At 44.3% G+C, this 19,605-nt stretch overlaps 1 protein-coding gene across 3 annotated transcripts in view; it reads left to right on the forward strand.

Annotated features, from left to right (window-relative positions):
- AUH (AU RNA binding methylglutaconyl-CoA hydratase) overlaps positions 1–14,325 on the forward strand; it is a 152,282-nt gene extending 137,957 nt beyond the window's left edge. For all 3 annotated transcript variants that reach the window (XM_058301426.2, XM_058301427.2, XM_058301429.2), the window contains 3 exons: positions 3,616–3,666; positions 5,475–5,522; positions 6,457–14,325. In XM_058301426.2, the coding sequence (XP_058157409.1) occupies positions 3,616–3,666; positions 5,475–5,522; positions 6,457–6,534 (177 nt within the window). In that variant the 3' untranslated portion in view covers positions 6,535–14,325. The remainder of the gene's footprint in view (positions 1–3,615; positions 3,667–5,474; positions 5,523–6,456) is intronic.
- The last annotated feature ends 5,280 nt before the right edge of the window (positions 14,326–19,605 follow it).

Consider the following 19,605-nt stretch of genomic DNA (forward strand, 5'->3'; position numbering starts at 1 on the left):
CCCTAGCCATTCTGGAGTCAAAATACCTTCCTCTCTAACTCATGGTCACCTAACTCAAACAGAATTCATAGCCCCTTTTTAGACCATGGATCTTTTTGAGAATCTAATGAAATCCTTCCTCGGAAAACTTCACGTCCCCACTCACAGTCACTCACAGGGTCGCATCCTGTTTCTGAGGGTTTTCTTGGCATTGGGCCTGAGAACCTTCCCAGGCACCGAGGTGCTGGGACGGGACCGCAGAGCACTCACGCTGTGGGGACCTGTGCCTCCGCAGAAGCCCTTGGGTCTTCTTTGGGTTCCTGTGTCTGAGGCACCAGCCTGGGCCTAGGTCCTTGGTGCCGTGCCCAGGCGCATCATCGGGGTGGAGACCACGCCCATGGCCTGGGCGGCCAGGCTCTGCGCACGCAGCGGCTGTGCCGGGGGGTGTCCTCCAGGCGGCCGGAGGTGCTCCCTGCCCACCGGGCCACGCCACTCGCCCCCAGCTCACCCCTGGGCAGCCGTGCTCTGCGCTTGCAGCGGCTGTGCCCGGAGGTGTCCTCCAGGCGGCCGGAGGTGCTCCCTGCCCACCGGGCCCGCGCCGCTCACCCCCAGCTCACCCCTGGGCAGCCGTGCTCTGCGCTCGCAGCGGCTGTGCCCAGGGGGTGTCCTCCAGGCGGCCGGAGGTGCTCCCTGCCCACTGGGCCCGCGCCGGTCGCCCCCAGCTCACCTCTGCTCTCTGGCCTGAGCCCTTCCTGTGTCTCCTCCTGTCAAACTGCTCCCTGCAGCACTGCTGCAGATCACGCCACTTCTATTCTCCAAAACCTGCCGCAGACAAAATCATCTGTGCTGATGGAAATTAGGACAGTGGTTAATCTTTAGGGGGGTGAGGATTGATGGGAACGGGGTCTGGGGCATATTCTGGAGGGAGAGAAATATTTGACTGGAGTAATGGCTAAACAGCATCCTGTTTGGCACTCCAGGCTCACTGAAAAAGGAAACCTGTCCCCTTCTCCCCCGATTTCAGGATCAGGGAGCGCGGTCAGGCCGCAGCCCACCGAAGGGGCTCCAGCCCTGGCTGCTTTCCCACACCACAGCCTGAGCACAGCCCAGGGTTTCCGTTTTTAATTTTTTTTAGGAGGTAGATCTCCCCCTTTTCCTGATACCTTGTATGTGGAACACCAATAGCTAGAGCTCCTTCGTTAACATTCAGTTTTGCATTTATGACTTTTCAGTAAACTAAGCTGACTTAGCATTGGTGGGCATAAACCTTTCAGTATTGCTGTAGAACATGTTTGAGTATTCATGACATCCTTAATTTTAAAAAGTGCTTTTGAGTAGTTTTATTGTGAAGAATTGCTAGGTATTATTATTCCATTGTTCCTTTGTAATTGACTTATACACTATAACCTCTTTTAGGGCCCTTTTGTAATTATTTCCCATATAAGCTAACTCAGAACTTTACACTTAGTCAAGGCTTAGTAAATATTTGTCGAATTAACATAAAGAGAGCTAATTTAAGAACAGGTTTTTTTACTGCCTTAGAAAAAAAGACTCGTTGTGACTTTGGTATTAGTCTTGCCCCCCGTAATATTAGGGTTATACCTATCTAAGAAGAGATTAAAGGAACAACTGTCAGGAGAAGTAATCGTTTAGATATTGGTATAATGACTTCCCTTGACAGTCAGCTTCATGAGCAGGCATGCCTCAGCTGAGATGAAGTGGTGCATGTGAGCAGTTACAGCAGCCTGCCCCAGTGGTGATGCCGTGGCTCCTCCTGACCCTCAGGTGGCGCTTTCAGTTCCCTGCGTCAGAGGGCCCCGGGGTGGCTCGTTAGCCCCCAGCAGCTCCGACCGCCCACCCCTTGTCTTCATGCCTGAGAATCTGCTCCTCCTGTCGGGATCCTCCACGTAACGACGTCACTGTCAACACCGACCCCGCTGAGAGCCCTGGGCCGCGCCATCTGCGCTGCCTCCCCCCCCTCGGCTCACCTGGCACCCACTGCCTTCCGCCCGGCGGTTCAGGGGCTGTCACCATGCCACCTGAAGGGTGCTCATCCCTCTGAGAGCATGCATTGTTGAAATGAAAGTCTCTCCAGGACAGACAGATGCCTAAGGAGAGGCTGAATAAATTCAGACAACATACAACTGTGAAGCTCCACGCAAAAGTTACAAAGTGATGGAGTCTTCACTTTTACCATCTTTATTTTGTCACTGGTCGCTGAATGATTACTATTTCAAGTAACTGGAATGCTCCTGTAAAAATTAGTATTTCCAGAAGACTTCTGTATTATATGTTACTTCCATTGCTCTGTGTGAGAAAAAAGGTTTGTAGAAAAGAAGGGGCGTTTGTTTTATGTTTTCAGATAGAAGCTAATTAAATTAAGCATTGGCTCCAAGACAGCATTTTTCATTTTCCTTTCTTTTCAAAGATTTTTAAACCTTGCTGCCGAATTCAGCCTCCTCGGGAGCTGGTTAGACCTGTAGAGTCCCAGGTCCACCCCGGACTTACTGAATCAGTGTCTGCATTTTAACAAGGGGCCCTAGGGATTCCTGTGCGTATGAAAGTTTGACTAGCCCTTGTCTGGATTACTTGGAGATAAAAGTGAAGAAATAAGAGACCTCACCGAGAAGAGCATACCGTTTACAAAAATGGATTGATGATGGATGAACTAAATGGTTCCAGTGTGCATGCCTCACATTTGGAAGAATTATAACTAAGATGCTTGTCTAATTGATAGAGCCCTGGAAAATTTGGTAATAGGAACCCCTAAATAGGCAAAACAAACAAACAAAATAATCCATTTATCTATCCATTCAACTAGTATCTATTAGAGTCCTCTGTTGACCTGTCATTTAGCCAGCTACCTTACATTTTAATTTTGAAGATTCTTTAAAACATGCCATTGAATTCAAATTCATTACCCATAAACTTTTTTTTTGGGAATTTAAAAATGTGATCAAAGACATAAATACCTTCTGGAGGACTGTGGTTTTCTGTAGCATAGTTTGGTAAGCCTTTGACTTCCACGGGACAGGATGGACATTTTCCTTCCCGTCAAGGATATCCCAGTTTCCCCAGCTGGACCCTCTCGCATGCGTTCTGAAAGGCTTGTCTCTCTGCACTCTTAGCTGCTTGTGATGGGGGAGTGCTGCCGAGGGAACACGTCTTCACTGACACACTGTCGTCTCAGTCAGGAACCAGTGCCAACTAGAAAAGGGGCAGAGCCAGCAACAGAAGCTGATGCTCCCTGGACTCCACAGTCATCATCAGCAGCAGCCTCGTCTCCAGCCGACCTCCTGCCACAACCACTGATGGATGTGGTGCTGAGCCAGCAACCAGTTTATCTCCTTTTCCCCCACCTTTGGGGGAACTGTTGACTGATAAGCCTTCTACTGGACACACACGACCTGCTGACCTTCAGAAATCTGCAGGTCACCATGAGTACAGTATGGTTATTACAGTTGCAGTGTAATTAAGACCTTACAAGGCCAGAAAGAAATTTTCCGCCTCTTATCTCACAACTGTTGTTGGTTCTATCCCATGGGTCTAGCAGTGGGCATTTCTGAGATATACTGGAAGTACAACATAATTTGCATAAATAGTAATTGAAATCTGTTTCTGTCGTTTGAATTTTAGGGACCCGTTGCAATGAGAGTGGCAAAATTAGCAATTAATCAAGGGATGGAGGTAAGTTGCCTAAATACTTGATTTTTGTTGTTGGCCCTGGTCCAGTGTCCATTCTGCAGCTGTGCAGTCTAAGCACAGCTGTAGTGGAGATTTCATTTAAATGGACCCTGTTTAGACTTCTCCATTATTTTTTTCAAGTGTTAAAATAAAGCTGTTTGAATTCTACTCTTACTGAAAGCCACTGAGGTTCCTTTTTGCTACATTGATTCATTCTGCTTTCTGGTTGTTGCTGATTCAGTATCATAATCAGAATTTAGTAATTTCACCAGTGCCCTGCAGCTTGTAACATGCTTGTTATTTTTGCCATTGAGTTAATAGACAGATTTATTGATAAGTAAGTCATATAAAAGCCAAAAGAAAATGACTTTCTTGTGCATTCTCAGCACCGGTATCATATTATTAACATTCCTAGCTCAATGCTGAGCCTTGGCTCTCTCCACGTTTAACTGCTCACTGTGCTTTCTGCAGTGAGATGCACATAAAGAAGGTAAATCAGTCTGTAGGGTTACCCCAAGTAGAGGATTCCCCATGAGTGGAGGCCGCAGGCCAGGGTGGGGTAGTGAGGAAGGAAGCGGTGCAGGCACTCATTTATCCCGGGCTTTAGTGACAGTCTCTGATTAAATTATTGACCGAATTAGAGGAATGTTGAAAAGGTGCTTCTTCCTTCCAGACCTGGGGCCACTGTGTCTTCCTGGGCTCCCTAGTAGTGAAGAGAGACTGGGTTTCCTGGCAGGGAAGGCAGTTTTCACAATGTACATACTTGGTTGATTTTCAGAAGATTCTTAGAACAGTAACAACAATATCAGACACCCCTTTCAGTCCTTACTCTTTGCCAAGTTTTATGTGTGTCTGGGAAGTGCTTTACCGAGATGAGCTCGTGTAAGCCTTGTGTTCCGGTCCCTGTTGGAAGGTCCAGGGATTGGCCTGAGTGCAGAGGTGCCCTCTGAGGCTGGAGGCCGGTTCCCAGCGTCCCCTGAGTGCAGAGGTGTCCTCTGAGGACGGAGGCCGGTTCCCAGCATCTCCTGAGTGCAGAGGTCCCCTCTGAGGACGGAGGCCGGTTCCCAGCGTCCCCTGAGTGCAGAGGTGCCCTCTGAGGACGGAGGCCGGTTCCCAGCATCTCCTGAGTGCAGAGGTGCCCCCTGAGGATGGAGGCCGGTTCCCAGCATCTCCTGAGTGCAGAGGTGCCCTCTGAGGACGGAGGCCGGTTCCCAGTGTCCCCTGAGTGCAGAGGTGCCCTCTGAGGACGGAGGCCGGTTCCCAGCATCTCCTGAGTGCAGAGGTGCCCTCTGAGGACGGAGGCCGGTTCCCAGCATCTCCTGAGTGCAGAGGTGCCATCTGAGGATGGAGGCCAGTTCCCAGCATCTCCTGAGTGCAGAGGTGCCCTCTGAGGACAGAGGCCGGTTCCCAGCGTCCCCTGAGTGCAGAGGTGCCCTCTGAGGACGGAGGCCGGTTCCCAGCATCTCCTGAGTGCAGAGGTGCCCTCTGAGGACGGAGGCCGGTTCCCAGCGTCCCCTGAGTGCAGAGGTGCCCTCTGAGGACGGAGGCCGGTTCCCAGCATCTCCTGAGTGCAGAGGTCCCCTCTAAAGACAGAGGCCGGCCTCCCAGCGTCCCCTCCCCTGAGTGGTGGAGTCAGGATCTGAGCCAGGCAGCCTGGCTCAGGGTCTCTTGCTGCACATACTTCAGATCTGCCGTGCTCCATCAAAGGCTTCTGTTCTTTGGGGACAGGGTTATTGCATTTTAATTTATGTTACGTGTTCCACAATTTTAAAAGTAATTTCCGCTGAAATGAATTATGTTTTTATCTTTAGGTCGATTTAGTGACAGGGTTAGCCATAGAAGAAGCTTGTTATGCTCAGGTATGTAAAACAATCACAAATTCAATGCGGGTGCACTCTTAGGAATGATGTTTACCTTCCCGTAACTCAAGGGCAGTGTGCAGCCCTGAGCACACCTGCCCTCGTCCCTTCTAAACTCACGCATGTAGCGTCAGTGAGTCCTTGCTGCTGCTTGACTCCCTGCTTTATGACCGACTCGGCCCCACATTCGGGATTAGTGCCTCCTGTCCACGTAATCGAGGACTCTCCGGGCAAGTTAGTGCCTTCACACTAGCTGTCTCTCGGCTCCTGGCTGTGTTGGTGGGGGTGCTCTCGGGCCCTGAGGCTGGCTGTTGCGTGGCGGTGGGAGCGCGGTGGTGGGCTGTGAGCCTGCTGTGTGTGCACTGGTGTTGGCAGGTCCTCGGCTTTCACTAACGTTTGGAGCCTCACCTCCTGCCCACTGGAGGTTCACTCAGTAAATTACACAGTTTACTTTGTTGGACACAGTTAGGAGGACACAAGTTTCTAGAGAGGAACAGTTTTTTTATTTGGGGGAAGGAGGGGGTCCCTGAAAGATATAACTTTGTTTTAGGGCATATAAAGTAACAGGAGAGTTCTGTTCCACTTTTCTTGAGAACTGGAAATTGCACGATTTTCCACTCAAGCATGGAGATGTCGTGAACTTGAATAGTGGTAGAGGGTTAGTTTACTCTGCTCGCCTGCCTGTCATTCATGAGCACGTGCCATTACAAGCACCGCAGAAATGGGGGACAACCTCCATGGTGAAAAAAATTTTAAGGAGTGTGGGGAGTCAGATGATATAGATTTAGACACATAATTAGGAACATTGTTCAAATGACTAGTAGATTTTAGAATTTTAGAACATGCTTCTGATTAGTTCTCTCAGATGAAGCATGTTAAACTTTACAGTTGTTTAAATTTTGATATAAATAATATAATACTTTGTTTTTCTTAGACCATTCCAACGAAAGACAGACTTGAAGGTCTTCTTGCTTTTAAGGAGAAAAGACCACCTCGCTATAAAGGAGAATAAGAGACAAACATTTAAAATACCAGTATGATAAAGGTACTTCTGAAAGTATCTTTCAAATGCACTGTATGCCTCAGCATATGGAATTTCAAGAACCAAAGTGAAAAGCAAATTACTTATATAGTGTATTCAGCATCTGGAATGGATGCATCTGTGTACTTTGTTCAAATGTATATCATGTCATGTTCATTCAGATGTATAAAGCTACAAGTATATAGTGTCAAAAACCCAGATCCAAAATTAGTTGTACATTTTAAAAACATTATCGCATAGGAGGTTTTCCATTCTTAATTTTTAAAAATGTGAATAATTTATATATTGCCCACTGTAGGAATTAATATTGATTGTATGTCTTCTGTGCTGCTTTAAGAAAATAAAATGATTTCTGTAACCAAAAATGTGAAGTTATACCAAATAAAGTTTATAAAGGATTTATACACATCCACACACGTTAAATATAGACATCTTAACCTGAAAAATGAGTCAACAGATAATCTGAAAATTACCAAGTATAAATAAAATCAGTGAAGAGAAAACTAACGTGAAAGTCCCCCCTGCCTCCGGAGGCGGCGGATTACCCGTACGTCGGGCTTTTTGCTTGTTTGTTTTGCATGGTGGCTTTGGGGGCAGCAGCCTTCCCATGCCCCTTCCCCTGCCAGGTGCTGCTAGGCCAGCCCTAGACCGCAGGGTGGCTGGCGAGAGAGGAGTCCGGCCAGAGACAGGGCCCTGAGCTGGGAAGCCAGCCAGAGCCCTGGGACTGCTGGACTTCAGGCCTTCTTCCTACACGCGGGCTGGGCTCGTTCAAAAAGGAAGAAGGAAAACGGTGCTGCCAAGGTCGGATCGGAAGGGATGGTTTGGGGTCATGGGTTGAGAGTGAAGTGGTACCTTTCTCTTTCCTCTCCCCGAGCTGTTTGCATCTGACTTCAGGAGGGAAGGAGGTGACGACAACTACACTTTCTCCCTCTTATCAGAAATACGCCTTTCTTCCCCTGTGCTGGCAAGGGACTGCAAATGGAAGGTTGCAGTGGGCACGTCTGAGTGTAGCAACTATGTCCACAGGGGTGGGGGGTAGATGTGAACTGTGTGGGAAAGAGTGAATTGTAGAATTCAGGGTGGAAAGGACGGAGAGTGTTAGAACTCTCTGAAATCATTTGGGGTAGCCTTATTTTATATTCACTTTCTCAAACCAGCCTCTCTTCTGCGGCGTCTGTCCAGTGCTGAGGGTTCTGAGGCCGGCAGCTCTCCAAAGACCTGCACTTGATGCCTCCGTTAGCCCTGGAGTCGCCCCGTCCACTGTCCCTGCTGCAGCTGTGCTCATTATAGTGCAGTGAAGCACAGCCATAAGTCATTCTCCTCCGTTCGGGTTCTGGCATACTGAATAACTACCTATTTTATTGCATGTTTACGTACTCATCACGGTGATTTCACTGCTGTTTGAAAGCATATGGATTTTTCATTTTTAAAATCACTGAAGCTTTCTTTTTTTAATTTGGGAAATTAGGCTGTCAAACTCAATTCTTGAAACCTTAGAAGAGGCCCATGTGGACCTGTCATCAGCTGGTGTCTAGCCTAATAAAAGTGGGGCGGTTGTCTCCACTAATGGGCGTCGACTGAGAGCGCTGTCTTCATAATCACCTTAGCTGTGGAGACGGTGCAGATTTGTGATGATTGCTCAGCTGATCAGCATAAATAAAAGGGGCTTATTAAAATTCACATTAGACTCTCTCTGCTGATTATCGCTGGTGGCGTGCGCACTTTGTTTACTGATAAACTTGCTGAGCTGTTCATTTCATGCCTGATAATTTGCAAATAAAGTGCTGGTACTTGTTTTGATAGTCCTTTTACGGTTTCAGGGCCATTTTGTCCTGTGTGTGACATGCTGAAATGCTGTTTCCATTTTAAGTGAGTAGGAAATAATTACGTAAAAGGGAAGAAAGAAAACGTTAAGCGCGTGGTGAACGGCTTGTCTCTCCTAACTTGGATTTGTGGTCTAGTCTACTGTTGCTGATTGAGTCGCATTTAATTTCCTAACAAGTTCCGATTAAGTCACTGGAGTGTCTGTGAAAACAAAGACATCATCCTGTAATGACTTCAAATATTACAGCAAGAGAAAAGCATCTGCCCAGTTCTCTCTATAAACGTTTGCCTTCCCCTTGATTTTCCTCTCAGCAGATCACTGTCTTGCTGGGGGATAGTCCTCACCTCTTTCCCAGCTGCCCCAGCCGCCCCCCTTGTCTGCCCCTCCAGCACGTCCTCATGCCGAAACCACAGCAGAAAACAGACACACGCTGGAAATGCTGAGGATGTAGCCACGTGCTCAGAAGATGCTGAAGAAACTCAGAAAGAGAGGGTAATTAATCGAGCACAGTACAACTCCGTAGATGACAGTAAAATAAAGAGGGAAAACATCTCCTTTATCTCAGCATGGCGACGTACAGATCTTGATTCAGTGCTGGGTAATTTATACCTTTTCTAGGAAACAAAAGGAGGTTTCTCAGTTACATTCTGGAACACGGGGAAAGTTCTAATAATTGCCAAATTGAGACTTGGATTTCCTGTGATTCAATCCTGTGATTTAAAGGATCGTTTCAAGTTTGTGTTTGTTTTCAATAAGTGGATCTGGTTTTCCAGTGAATCAACTCCTTTTTTTCCTCTGTCCTCTAGCTACCAAAAGATGTATGGCTTGTCACGAAGTGTTATTTGTCTAACAATGCTTAGAAGAAAATGCTTGTACAGGGGGTTAAAAGTAGCAGAGTATCAATTTATGGATATGATATTTATAGAAAAATGCATGTTTTTTCAGGCAGGTTTGGGGCTGGCTGGCCACTTACGCCTCTTCTCACTTGACTTACCACCCACTTTTGGTGATAGGCACTACATCCAGTCTTATTTGCGGTCAGAAACATGGCAGGCAGCCACTTTTTAATATTTAATCATGCTGTTATTGTTTGTCTGCCAACCTAGTTAAATATTACCTAATGCTTATGTCAGTTTTTATTGGGCTTTATCAAAATAGCAATGAAAATTCCTTTCTCACGGTATATTAAGGAATAAATGTCTACATGTGTCACGAAAAAAAAAATACGCATACAGCATTTTGAAGTTCTTTACTTGGTTTACATTTTGATAAAATGAAAAATATATATCAGGGCCACTTTACTGCATAGGTGAAATAGGGTATAGATTGTGATTTGGGGCAATATGGGGAGGAGGCTGTTGAAACCTCTGTTCAAAATACCTGTGTGTCTCAGGCCCTAAAAATCCAGTTTCCAATGCCTTCCTTTGAATTGTCATAGTTCTTTATTTGGGGATCTCCCAAACTTCAGTTGCCAGTTAGAGGGATAGCATCTCGTCCTCCAAACAGCCTGGTGTGCGGCCTGTGGTTTCTAGAGTAATTCTGGTGCGGCGCGGGACGCGGGAGGAAGCCCGCGCGCTCTGGGCCTCAGCGCCGTCCCCTTGGGGCTTAGGAGCCCAGGGGAGGGCAGCCCCTGGCTCGGGGCTGACACAGCAGCGAGCGGGGGGAGGGCCGGCGGCAGAGCCAGTTCACAGGAAAAAGCCGTCTCAGTTCCTCCTTTTCAGAAAGCCCAGTGTAGAAAACACATGTGCTATGAACTGTTTTGATTTAAAGGAACGTTTGACAAGATCACTGAAGATAACCTTCTGATGAATAAGACGAAAGAGGAAGGGTGGGGCGTCGCGGCAGTGCCCGACGTTAGGAAGCCCTTCCTCGGTGGGCTTCACCGCCTTCTCCTGGGGGTCCTCAGCAGCCCTGCAGGCTGGGCCCTGCCCCGACCCTGTCTCACATAAGAGGGTCTGGAGCACGGGGTGCCGACTTGCCAAGTGGGGATTCGAACCTGGGTCTCGACCTTTTGATCACCGTTCAGCTTGAAAACAGCTTAATAACATGACCAGAGGTTACCGATGTATGTTTTTGTCGGTCTAGGGAGAGGAGTGTCCTTTGCCCTGAGTTGCTGACAATTTCTTCGTGTCTTGGAGAGATACTGTGAGGCTTATCAGAGGACACACACCAGGCAGGTCACAGCAGCAGCACTCACCTGCCCCGTTCCCGCACCGCACGTGCATCTTCCTGTCTAGTCCAAAGACCTTAGGAAATTAATACAGATTTGTCATTGTACGGTTTAAAAAACTGAGGCAGAGAATTGGCCTTCCGTATTCAGGCCCTTCTTTTCCATGACTGTGCAGAGTCTGAAGCGAGTGTGTGTGAACGATACATCAGATCAGCAAGAGGTCAGTGGTGGCCAGTGTGGCCTTGCTCCCCCACACCCCGCTAGCAGGGGTGTAACTTGAGGACTTGGGGCTTAGGGTTCCATAGCCTGCAAAAAGGCAAGGGTAAGCTTCATGTCCGTGGCGAGCAGGAGGGACATTCTAAGGGCGCTGTGATCTGGGCTGCTTTCGTGGGGCGGAACCTTCTGCGTTGTCCCGACTCACCTAGAGCTAGAGTGTAGTGCTCAGTTTGCAGCATCACGATTTCGGATAGTCATCGATCCACTCTGTGGTTTTCTGGAAAGCACACAGCAGCTCCTTGGTCAAGTTTCGGCTCCTCCAAAACGCACTGGGTCCTTGGACAAAGCACTGGATCACTCTCCGCCTGCTGCTTCATTTGTAACGGAATCCGATAGTGGTTCACAATCGTTGCAAAGATCCACTCAGAGTGGATGTGACACGTACAGATATGCTTGCTGATTGGTGACACCTTGCACAGATGTGGCGGTGTGTTTTATTTGTTCCATTTTTTCAGGGGAGACCAGTTGGGACATTGAAGTACTCCTCACTACCAGCTCCAGCTCAGGGGCAAGTGCAAGAACCTGGGCTATCCAGCCTGGGAAAAAAAGAAGTCTCCGGAAACGCAGTGGCTGTCTTCAGTAGAACTGCCCTTGAAACTGGGATCTTCACGGTGCAGCAGAGGCCAAGTGGGCAGCTGAGGCGGTCACGCGCGCCCTCCTCACCTTGGCTTGCAGCTCCGTGTGGATGTCCCATGTCCAGCTTTCTCCAGCAGCTCCACCTGGGACTCAGCGGTATGTCCAGGGGAGAGGCTGAGCCACCCGGATGCCTGAGGGGTGAGGGGTCAGGTCAGCAGGGAAGCTCCTTAGACGTCAGCTCCAGAGCTGCTCCCTGCCCCTGGGGTGTTAGACGCTGGGCGCATGGGCAGGGCGACCGCAGTGGGCAGTGAGCTCTTCTCATCGGGAGGGTCCTTGTGAAAGAACACCAGATCCCAAGTGGCACGGACAGGTTGATTCAGGGGGGAATGTGGGGTCTCACTGCAAGTGTTCCCCTCTGGTAACTTGGGTCTTAAGAGGCAAAGAAAATAGATGACTGCCCCAGAGGTAACTACTGAGTTCCTTTAATCTTCTTTAAAAAGTTATCATGCCTGAATTCCACGTTTATAGGGCCATTTTTGGGGACCATGCCCAGGGGCTGCACTTTTCACCACCCTGTTAAGTGTCACGGGAAGGCCCACCCGATCATCCTCATCCACTCATCCCCGGTCGGGGAGGAAGTCCTGGGGACGCCAGCCTCCCACTGCGAGCCAGAGTGGGGCAGGCTTCCTGCCAGGTGCCAGCCCAGCAAACTCTTGCTGCCAAGGGTCTTTTAAAATGGTTCATTCCCCTAATGCCCTAAAAAAGAGTGATTTGTAAAATGTTCTGTAAACGCAGTTTCTCATGAACCCATTTCACAGAGCAGCTACCTGGACACTTCTGAAAGAAATATTAAAATCACCACATCATCAAGTTGCCGCTCGGGGATTATATTCTTTCAGTTGTGATGTTCACAGGGAGAGGTTTCAAAGGAATTTGAAAACTGGCAAGTGCACTTTCCTGACCTTTTCAAAAATAGCCCTGAGTCACTTTCACTTTCAGCCTCTGAATGAATCCTTTGTGCAGTTTACAGAAAGTGAAGAACTTTTGGCAAGTGAGAAAAGTTCAAACTCCTAATAGCCTCTTCTGCGTTGAGTAACATTTCTTTTCTGTTGCCTGTTAACACTTTTCTGAAACACACTTTTTATGAAGCCTAAGACTTGTTTAAGAGTGGTCACAATCTGAGTGCTTGAGAAATATAAATATATAATATGTGTGACATGCCATAGGAAACAGAAAATAACAACCCAAATCTGACCTGGTGGAAAGAAATTCTAATTTTGGAGAGGTAGGATTAGTATATTTATTCTGAATACCTGTCACTGGCACTGTTGGGTGCTTACTTAACATCAATATAGGTCTGCACATAAAGTTGAAAAGTTATTTTCTTCTTATATTTATGGGAATGTGTAGTGTGACTTGTGACTGTAAAACCTATATTTCAAAAAGGCAGACTAACAAAAGGGGTGTTTACCCTGGCCCTCTCTGCACCACTTGTATTGTGTGCTCAGAGTTCATTTATGTAGAGGATGGTATAAATGTACCAAGTACTTCCTGCTGGTCCATGCTTAGAATTCTCAAAATTCTAAGTAATATTTGGTCCCTTTAGTTACCACAACCAGCAGTTTATATATACCCAGGTACTTGACACCCACATTTAACAATGTTTGGGTAAAAGAAGAGTTCCAGTCGACCAAGATAGCAGCTTAAGATGCTCCAGGTTCCACTCCCCCATGGACTCTCTCAACAGCTAGCAAAACCTGACAGAGCCTTCCTCAAAACTTTGGAAAACAAAGTGCTACAGTAACTGGCAAGTGCCAAATCAATAAAACAGCTTTAAAAATGGTAGGAAAAACGGTGGCGTCCTTGCTGGCCCCTTTCCCAACCCCTGGCTGGTGCTCCCCCTTAGGTCCATGCCCTGTTCTGGAGGGAGCAGTAACCCTATGCGCACACGGAGTGCCTGTATGTTGGTGCCAGTGTATCAACTGGCAGCCTGAAAGACTTCCCTCTTGGGTAGCAGGCCATCTACTGGGTGATAGCCTGAAAGACTGAACAGGGAAGGGGCTCTGGTCTTTTACTTCCTGGAACTTTCACCGGAGGCCAAGCAGCTTGGAAATAGCTAAAGCAGTGTAAGAAACAGTTAAGGCAAAGTGGCCCGGGGAAAAGGATTACCTGCTTAAACCATGTCGTAAAACACCCCATACAGGGAGAAAGTCTATATCATAGGTTGTAGATGGAGCATTTGAATTCCTCTAAATGGGGCAATTCCTAAGCAAACACAAGCCTAGGATAAGACACAGGCCAAGAAAAGAAAAGAACCCTGTATGGCACATTCACCTCAGGCTAATCTTCATAGGAAGGCTAAACTCATTTGCAAAGACTCTGAAATTTTTTGTTGTTTAGTTTTGGTTTGGTTTGGGTTTTTTTGCATAGCTTTGTTTTTGTTAGCACCTGGCAATCAAGGAAAACACTGTTATATAGCTAGCCAGATACAAACTTAAGGAACAGACAGCTTAGAGACAATCCCAGAGGTAACATTTTAAAACACCAAAATGTGTCCTGTGCAACAAAAGATTATAAGACAAAGAAACAGGAAATGAGAGCCCATTAAAAGGAACAAAATAAACCAGAAACCACCTACAAAGTGGATGTACGAGATAAGGACTTTAAAAAAATTACCTCAAATATGCTGAAGGAGACAAAGGAAAACACCAAGGAAGAGCTAAAAGATATCAGGTAAAAATGAATAAACAATATGAGAACCGAAATAAAGAGATAGAATTTTTAAAGGAACCAAACAAAAATACTGGAGTTGAAGGCATAATAACTGAAATGAAAAATTCTCTAGAGGGTTTCAGCAGCAGATTAGAGAAGGCAGAAAAAGGAATCCGTGAACTCCAAGACAAAACAAACAAAATGATTCAAACTGAGAAGAAAAAAGAAAAGTTGATCTTAAAAAGTGAACAGAGGCAAAGAGACCTGTGGGACACCATCAAGTGTACCAATATATGCATAATGGGTGTCCCAGGAGGAGAAGAGAGAAGGGGTCAGAAGGAATAGTCAAAGAATTGTCAGAATACTTACCATATTTCAAGAGGACATGGATATGCACATTCAAGAAGCCCAATGGACCACAAACAAGATAAACCTGAAGGGAGCCACACCCAGAAGCATACTATTCAAATTGTCAAATGCCAGGGTCAAGGAGAGTGTTCTGAAAACTGCAAGAGAAAAGCGATGTGTTATGTGCAAGGGAGTCCCAGTAATATTAAGTGCTCAGAAATGGACACAGAAAAGGCATTCAATAAAATCCAGCACCCCTTTTTGATAAAAAACACAGAAAACTAGGATTGAAAGGAAACTTCCCTAACATGATGATAGGCATATAAAAAAACACAGCTGACGTTCTCCATGCTGAAAGACTGAAAACTTTCCCTCCTAAGATCAGGAACAAAACAAGAATGCCCACTGTCACCACTCTTACTCCACATTGTGCTGGAAGTTTTCACCAGAGCAATTAGGAAACAAAAATAAAAGGTATCCAGATTGGAAAGGAAGAATTAAAACATTCTCTATTTGCAGATGGGATGATCCTATATATAGAAAATCCTGAAAATCTGTTACAAAAGCTATTAGAGCTAATAAATTCAGCAAAGTGACAGGGTATAAGATCAACATGCAAAAATTAGTAGTGTTTCTACTAATGAACAATCTGAAGAGGAATTTAAGGAAAAATTCAATTTACAATAGCAACTTTAAAAAATCAAGTATCTAGGAATAAATTTAACCAAGGATGTAAAGAACTTATACATGGAAAACTACAAAAATTGCTTTAAAAAAATCAAAGAATTAAAAAACATCAAAGAAGACCTAAATAAATGGAAGAACATTCTCTGTGCATGGATTGAAAGACTAAATATTGTTGAGATGTAAATTCTGCCCAAAGCAATTTACAGATTTAACACAATCCCAATCAAAATTACTACAGTGCCTTTGTAGAAATGAAAAATCCAATCAGCAAATATATATAGAAGGTAAAGGGCCCCAAGTAGCCAAAACCACTTTGAAAAAGAAGAACAAAGTTGGAAGGCTCAACATTTCCCAATTTTAACATTTATTACAAAGCTACAGTAAGCAAAAGAGCATGATACTGGTAAAAAGACAGGCATAGACCAGTGGAATTGAATTAAGCATTCAAAATAAACCCTCATATCTATGGTCAGTTGATTTTTGACAAGGCCTCCCAGTCTACTCAATAGGGAAGTAATAGTTCCTTCAACAAATGGTGCTGGGAAAAGTGGATATCCATATGCAAAAGAATAAAGGTGGATCCCTATCTCACACCATATACAAAAATTAACTCAAGATAGATCAAAGACCTAAATATAAAAACCAAAACTATAACACTTGAAGGAAATATCAGCAAGCATCTTCAGAAAATGGTGTTAGGCAATGCTTTCTTAAACTTTACACCAAAAGCATGAGCAACAAAAGACAAAATAAATGGGATTTTATCAAAATTAAAATCCTTGGTGCATCAAAGGTTTTTTGTTTACCAAAAGGCTGCCAATGCAAAGTACCAGAAATGGATTGACTTTTTAAAAAGGGATTTATTTGGGGTAAAAGCTTACAGTTCTAAGGCCATGAAAAGTCCAAACGAGGCACCTAGCAAAGTCAGCTACTGTTGATTCTGGTGTCCAGGAAGTGGCAAAACAAGATGGCCGCTGATCTTTGCCAAGGTCTCCACTTTTATGCAGCTGTAGGCAAGCCTGGCACAGAGCTTGTCTCTTACTGAGCCTTCTCTCTCTGGGCCTCAGCTCCTAGAGCCTCATGGAGGCTTCCCTCTTTCCAGTTCAGCTATGGGTGAAACCTTCCTCACATGGCAGCATTGAACCTGTCAACTCCTTTTGTGTGTGTGTCTGTCTATGGTGTCCATTTGTATCAGACCCAGCAAAGGTATGGAGAATCAACCTGAGTCATGCCTCCCTGATGTAGTCCAATCAAAATCCCTAAATCAGTCTTATCAAGTAATCTAATCAAAGGCCCTTCGACTGAATTTAATGCAATCAAAGAGTACCACACGCAGAGGAAGAGACTAGTTTACAAACATAGTCTTTCTCTCATAAAATAATTTCAAACTGCCACAAAGGACTTCATTACAAAAATAAAAAGACAAGCTACACAATGGGAGAAAATATTTAGAGAGCACATATCCAGTAAAGGTTTAATGTCCAGAATATATAAAGAAATACAGTATCTTAATAACAAAAAAGATGCACAGGCCAATTTAAAAATGGGAAAAAACTTGCATTGACTTTTCCCCAATGGAGGTATAAAAATGGCCAAAAAGCACATGAAAAGATGTTCAGCATCATTAGCTATTCTTACCCACTAAAACGGGTACTTGTAAAAAATACGTAGAAAATAACGATTGTCAGAGAGGATGTGGAGAAATTGAGACACTCATTTATGGCTAGTGGGAATGTAAGATGGTACCACTGCTGTGAAAGACAGTTGGGCAGTTCCTCAGGTAGTTAAGTACTGAATTACCATAAGACTTGGCAATCCCAAATCTAGGTATATATCCAAAAGAATTGAAAATAGGAGGTTTAACATGTTTGCACACAGATGTTCATAGCAGCATTATTCACAGTTGCCAGAAGATTGAAGGAACCTAAGTATCCATTGGCACATGAATGGAAAAACAAAATGTGGCATATATACAGAATGGGGTAGTATCAGCTGTGAAAAGGAGTGAAATTCTAATCCATATAACAACATGGATGAACCTTGAAGACCTCATACTGAGTGAAAACAGACACAAAAGGACAAATATGGTATTATCTCACTGTTGTGATATAATTAGAATTAGGAAATTAATAACTAATAGACAGGGATATGGGTAGGGAACGGAAGTTAATGCTTAATTGGTACAGAATTTCTGTGGTGATGGAAAAGTTTTGGTAATGGATGATGGTGATGGTAGCACAACATTGTTAATGTAATTAACACCACTGAAGTATATATTTGAATGCAATTAAGGGAGAAAGTTGGGTTGTGCAAATGTTACTAGAATGAAAACTTAAAAAAAATAGGCATGTACAACTCAAATATTGAATCCTAATGTGAACTATGAAGTTTACTTAATAGTACAATTATAATAATATTCTTTCATCAGTTGTAGCAAAGGTACCTCACTAATGCAAAGTATTAATAATAGGGAAAACTGCATTGTGAGAGATATATATGGGTTCTCTGAATTTTCTGCATGATTTTTCTGTAAACTTACAACTTCTCTAGTAAAAAAAAAATGTTTAAACATGTTAATATGTGTAGATATGGAAATAAATGTCGAACTTCCAGAAATTAGACAGGCCTAAAATTGAAAAGTATCACCATTTCCCTCCCTGGTTAAGCTTGTCTTAGAAAGTAACCTGGAGCAGGGTAGTGGTTAAGGGTACGGGGGGTGGGGCAGGAAGGTGGAGCTCTGGCTTGGTCCCAGTCCTGCCTCTTCCTCCACGACCATAAGCAGACACAGAATGGAGGCTATGTCTAGAAAAGAGTCCTCTTCTGTTCATCAAGTCCAAGTGCAGGGATTCTCAAAGCTGTCGGCACCTGGGAAAGGTATCCCCAGGGTACCTTCTTAGGCTCCTGCCTTTCATTCTCAATCAGGATTCAGAGTTTGGTGTCCTGGACTCAGTATTGAAGAAAAAGCCACCAGGGTGATTATCTTTTTGTGTGGGGGTGGGGGTGGGGTGAAGGTGGGGGAAGCCATAATTCACATACTATGAAATTCACCTTTTTGAAGAATATGTCAGTGGTTTTTAGTATATTCACAAGTTGTACCACCATCACCATTATCTAATTCTAGAACATTTTATCACCCTGAAAGAGCTCCATACTCGTTAGCAGCCACCCTCCATTCTCCCCTCCCCTTTCCCTGGCAACCATTAATCTGATTTCTTTATCTGTGGTTTGACCTGTTCTGGACATTTCGTATAAATGGAATCATACAACTTACTGTAGTCTTTCGTTTCTGCCCTTTTTCACTTAGCATAATACTTTCAATACTTTAAAGGTTCATTCATATTGCCACATATATGATTACTTCATTCCTTTTTATGACTGAATACTATTCTATTGTATGGATATATCATGTTTTATTTGTCCATGATTAGTAGGTGGTCATTTGGGTTGTTTCTACTTTCTGGCTGCTATGAATGTGGAAGTACAAGTTTTTGCATGGGCATATTCTCAGTTCTGTTTGGTTTATACCTAGAAGTGGAATTGCTTGGTCATGTGGTGAGATGATTATGAGTATTTCTTCCTTGTGGTATGAATAGGTATATATACATAAAGCAAATATCTTTGTTTTCTTCCCTCTTTTATCCTCTTATCATGTAACATAAGTTGTATTAACTTGATGGCATAATATTTAAGTTACAGGATATCAAATTTAAAAGTGAATATTACCCATGGATCTGCAGCCTCTTCTAGGGAAAGGGATAGTGTGTTTCCAATGGTACACAGGACAGTTGAATTATGTTAGGCAAAAGTATGACTGTTATTGTTATTTTATTTAGAGATTAAGTATGGTTTAAAAGATAGTTTTGGTGCCAAGTTGGTTCCCTTTTGGAATGGGAATGTCTATTCTATGTCCATCCACCATTGTATTTTGGAGGTAGATAACTTATTTTCTACATTTTGCATGTCTATGGATAGAGGGGAATTTTGTTCCAGAATGGACCAAACCCATGTCCCACTGAAATTTGATTTAAATGAGATTTAAGGTTTTGTTCTTTGATTTCCACATATTTGTAAATTTCTCCAATTTCTTTTTGTTACTGATTTCAAATTTTCTTCCATTCTGGTTGGTAAACATACTTTTCATGATTTCAGTCCTTTTCAACTCCCTGAGACCTGTTCTCAGGCCTAACATATAATCTGTCTTGGAGAAGTTCCTGTATGCACTTAGGAAGAATGTGTATTCTCTGTTGTTGAATGACATGTGCAATAGATACTGTTAGGTCTAGTTGGCTTATAGTATTGTTTTAGTCTTTTATTTCCTTATTGATCTTTTGTCTAGTTTTTCTAGGCATTATCAAAAGTGATGTATTGATGAGCATAACTGTTATTAATTGCCTATTTCTCCCTTTAATTCTGTCCATTTTTTTGCTTCATATATTTTGGGGCTATA

Source organism: Dasypus novemcinctus, chromosome 8, assembly GCF_030445035.2.
Source record: "Dasypus novemcinctus isolate mDasNov1 chromosome 8, mDasNov1.1.hap2, whole genome shotgun sequence".
NCBI lineage: Eukaryota > Metazoa > Chordata > Mammalia > Cingulata > Dasypodidae > Dasypus > Dasypus novemcinctus.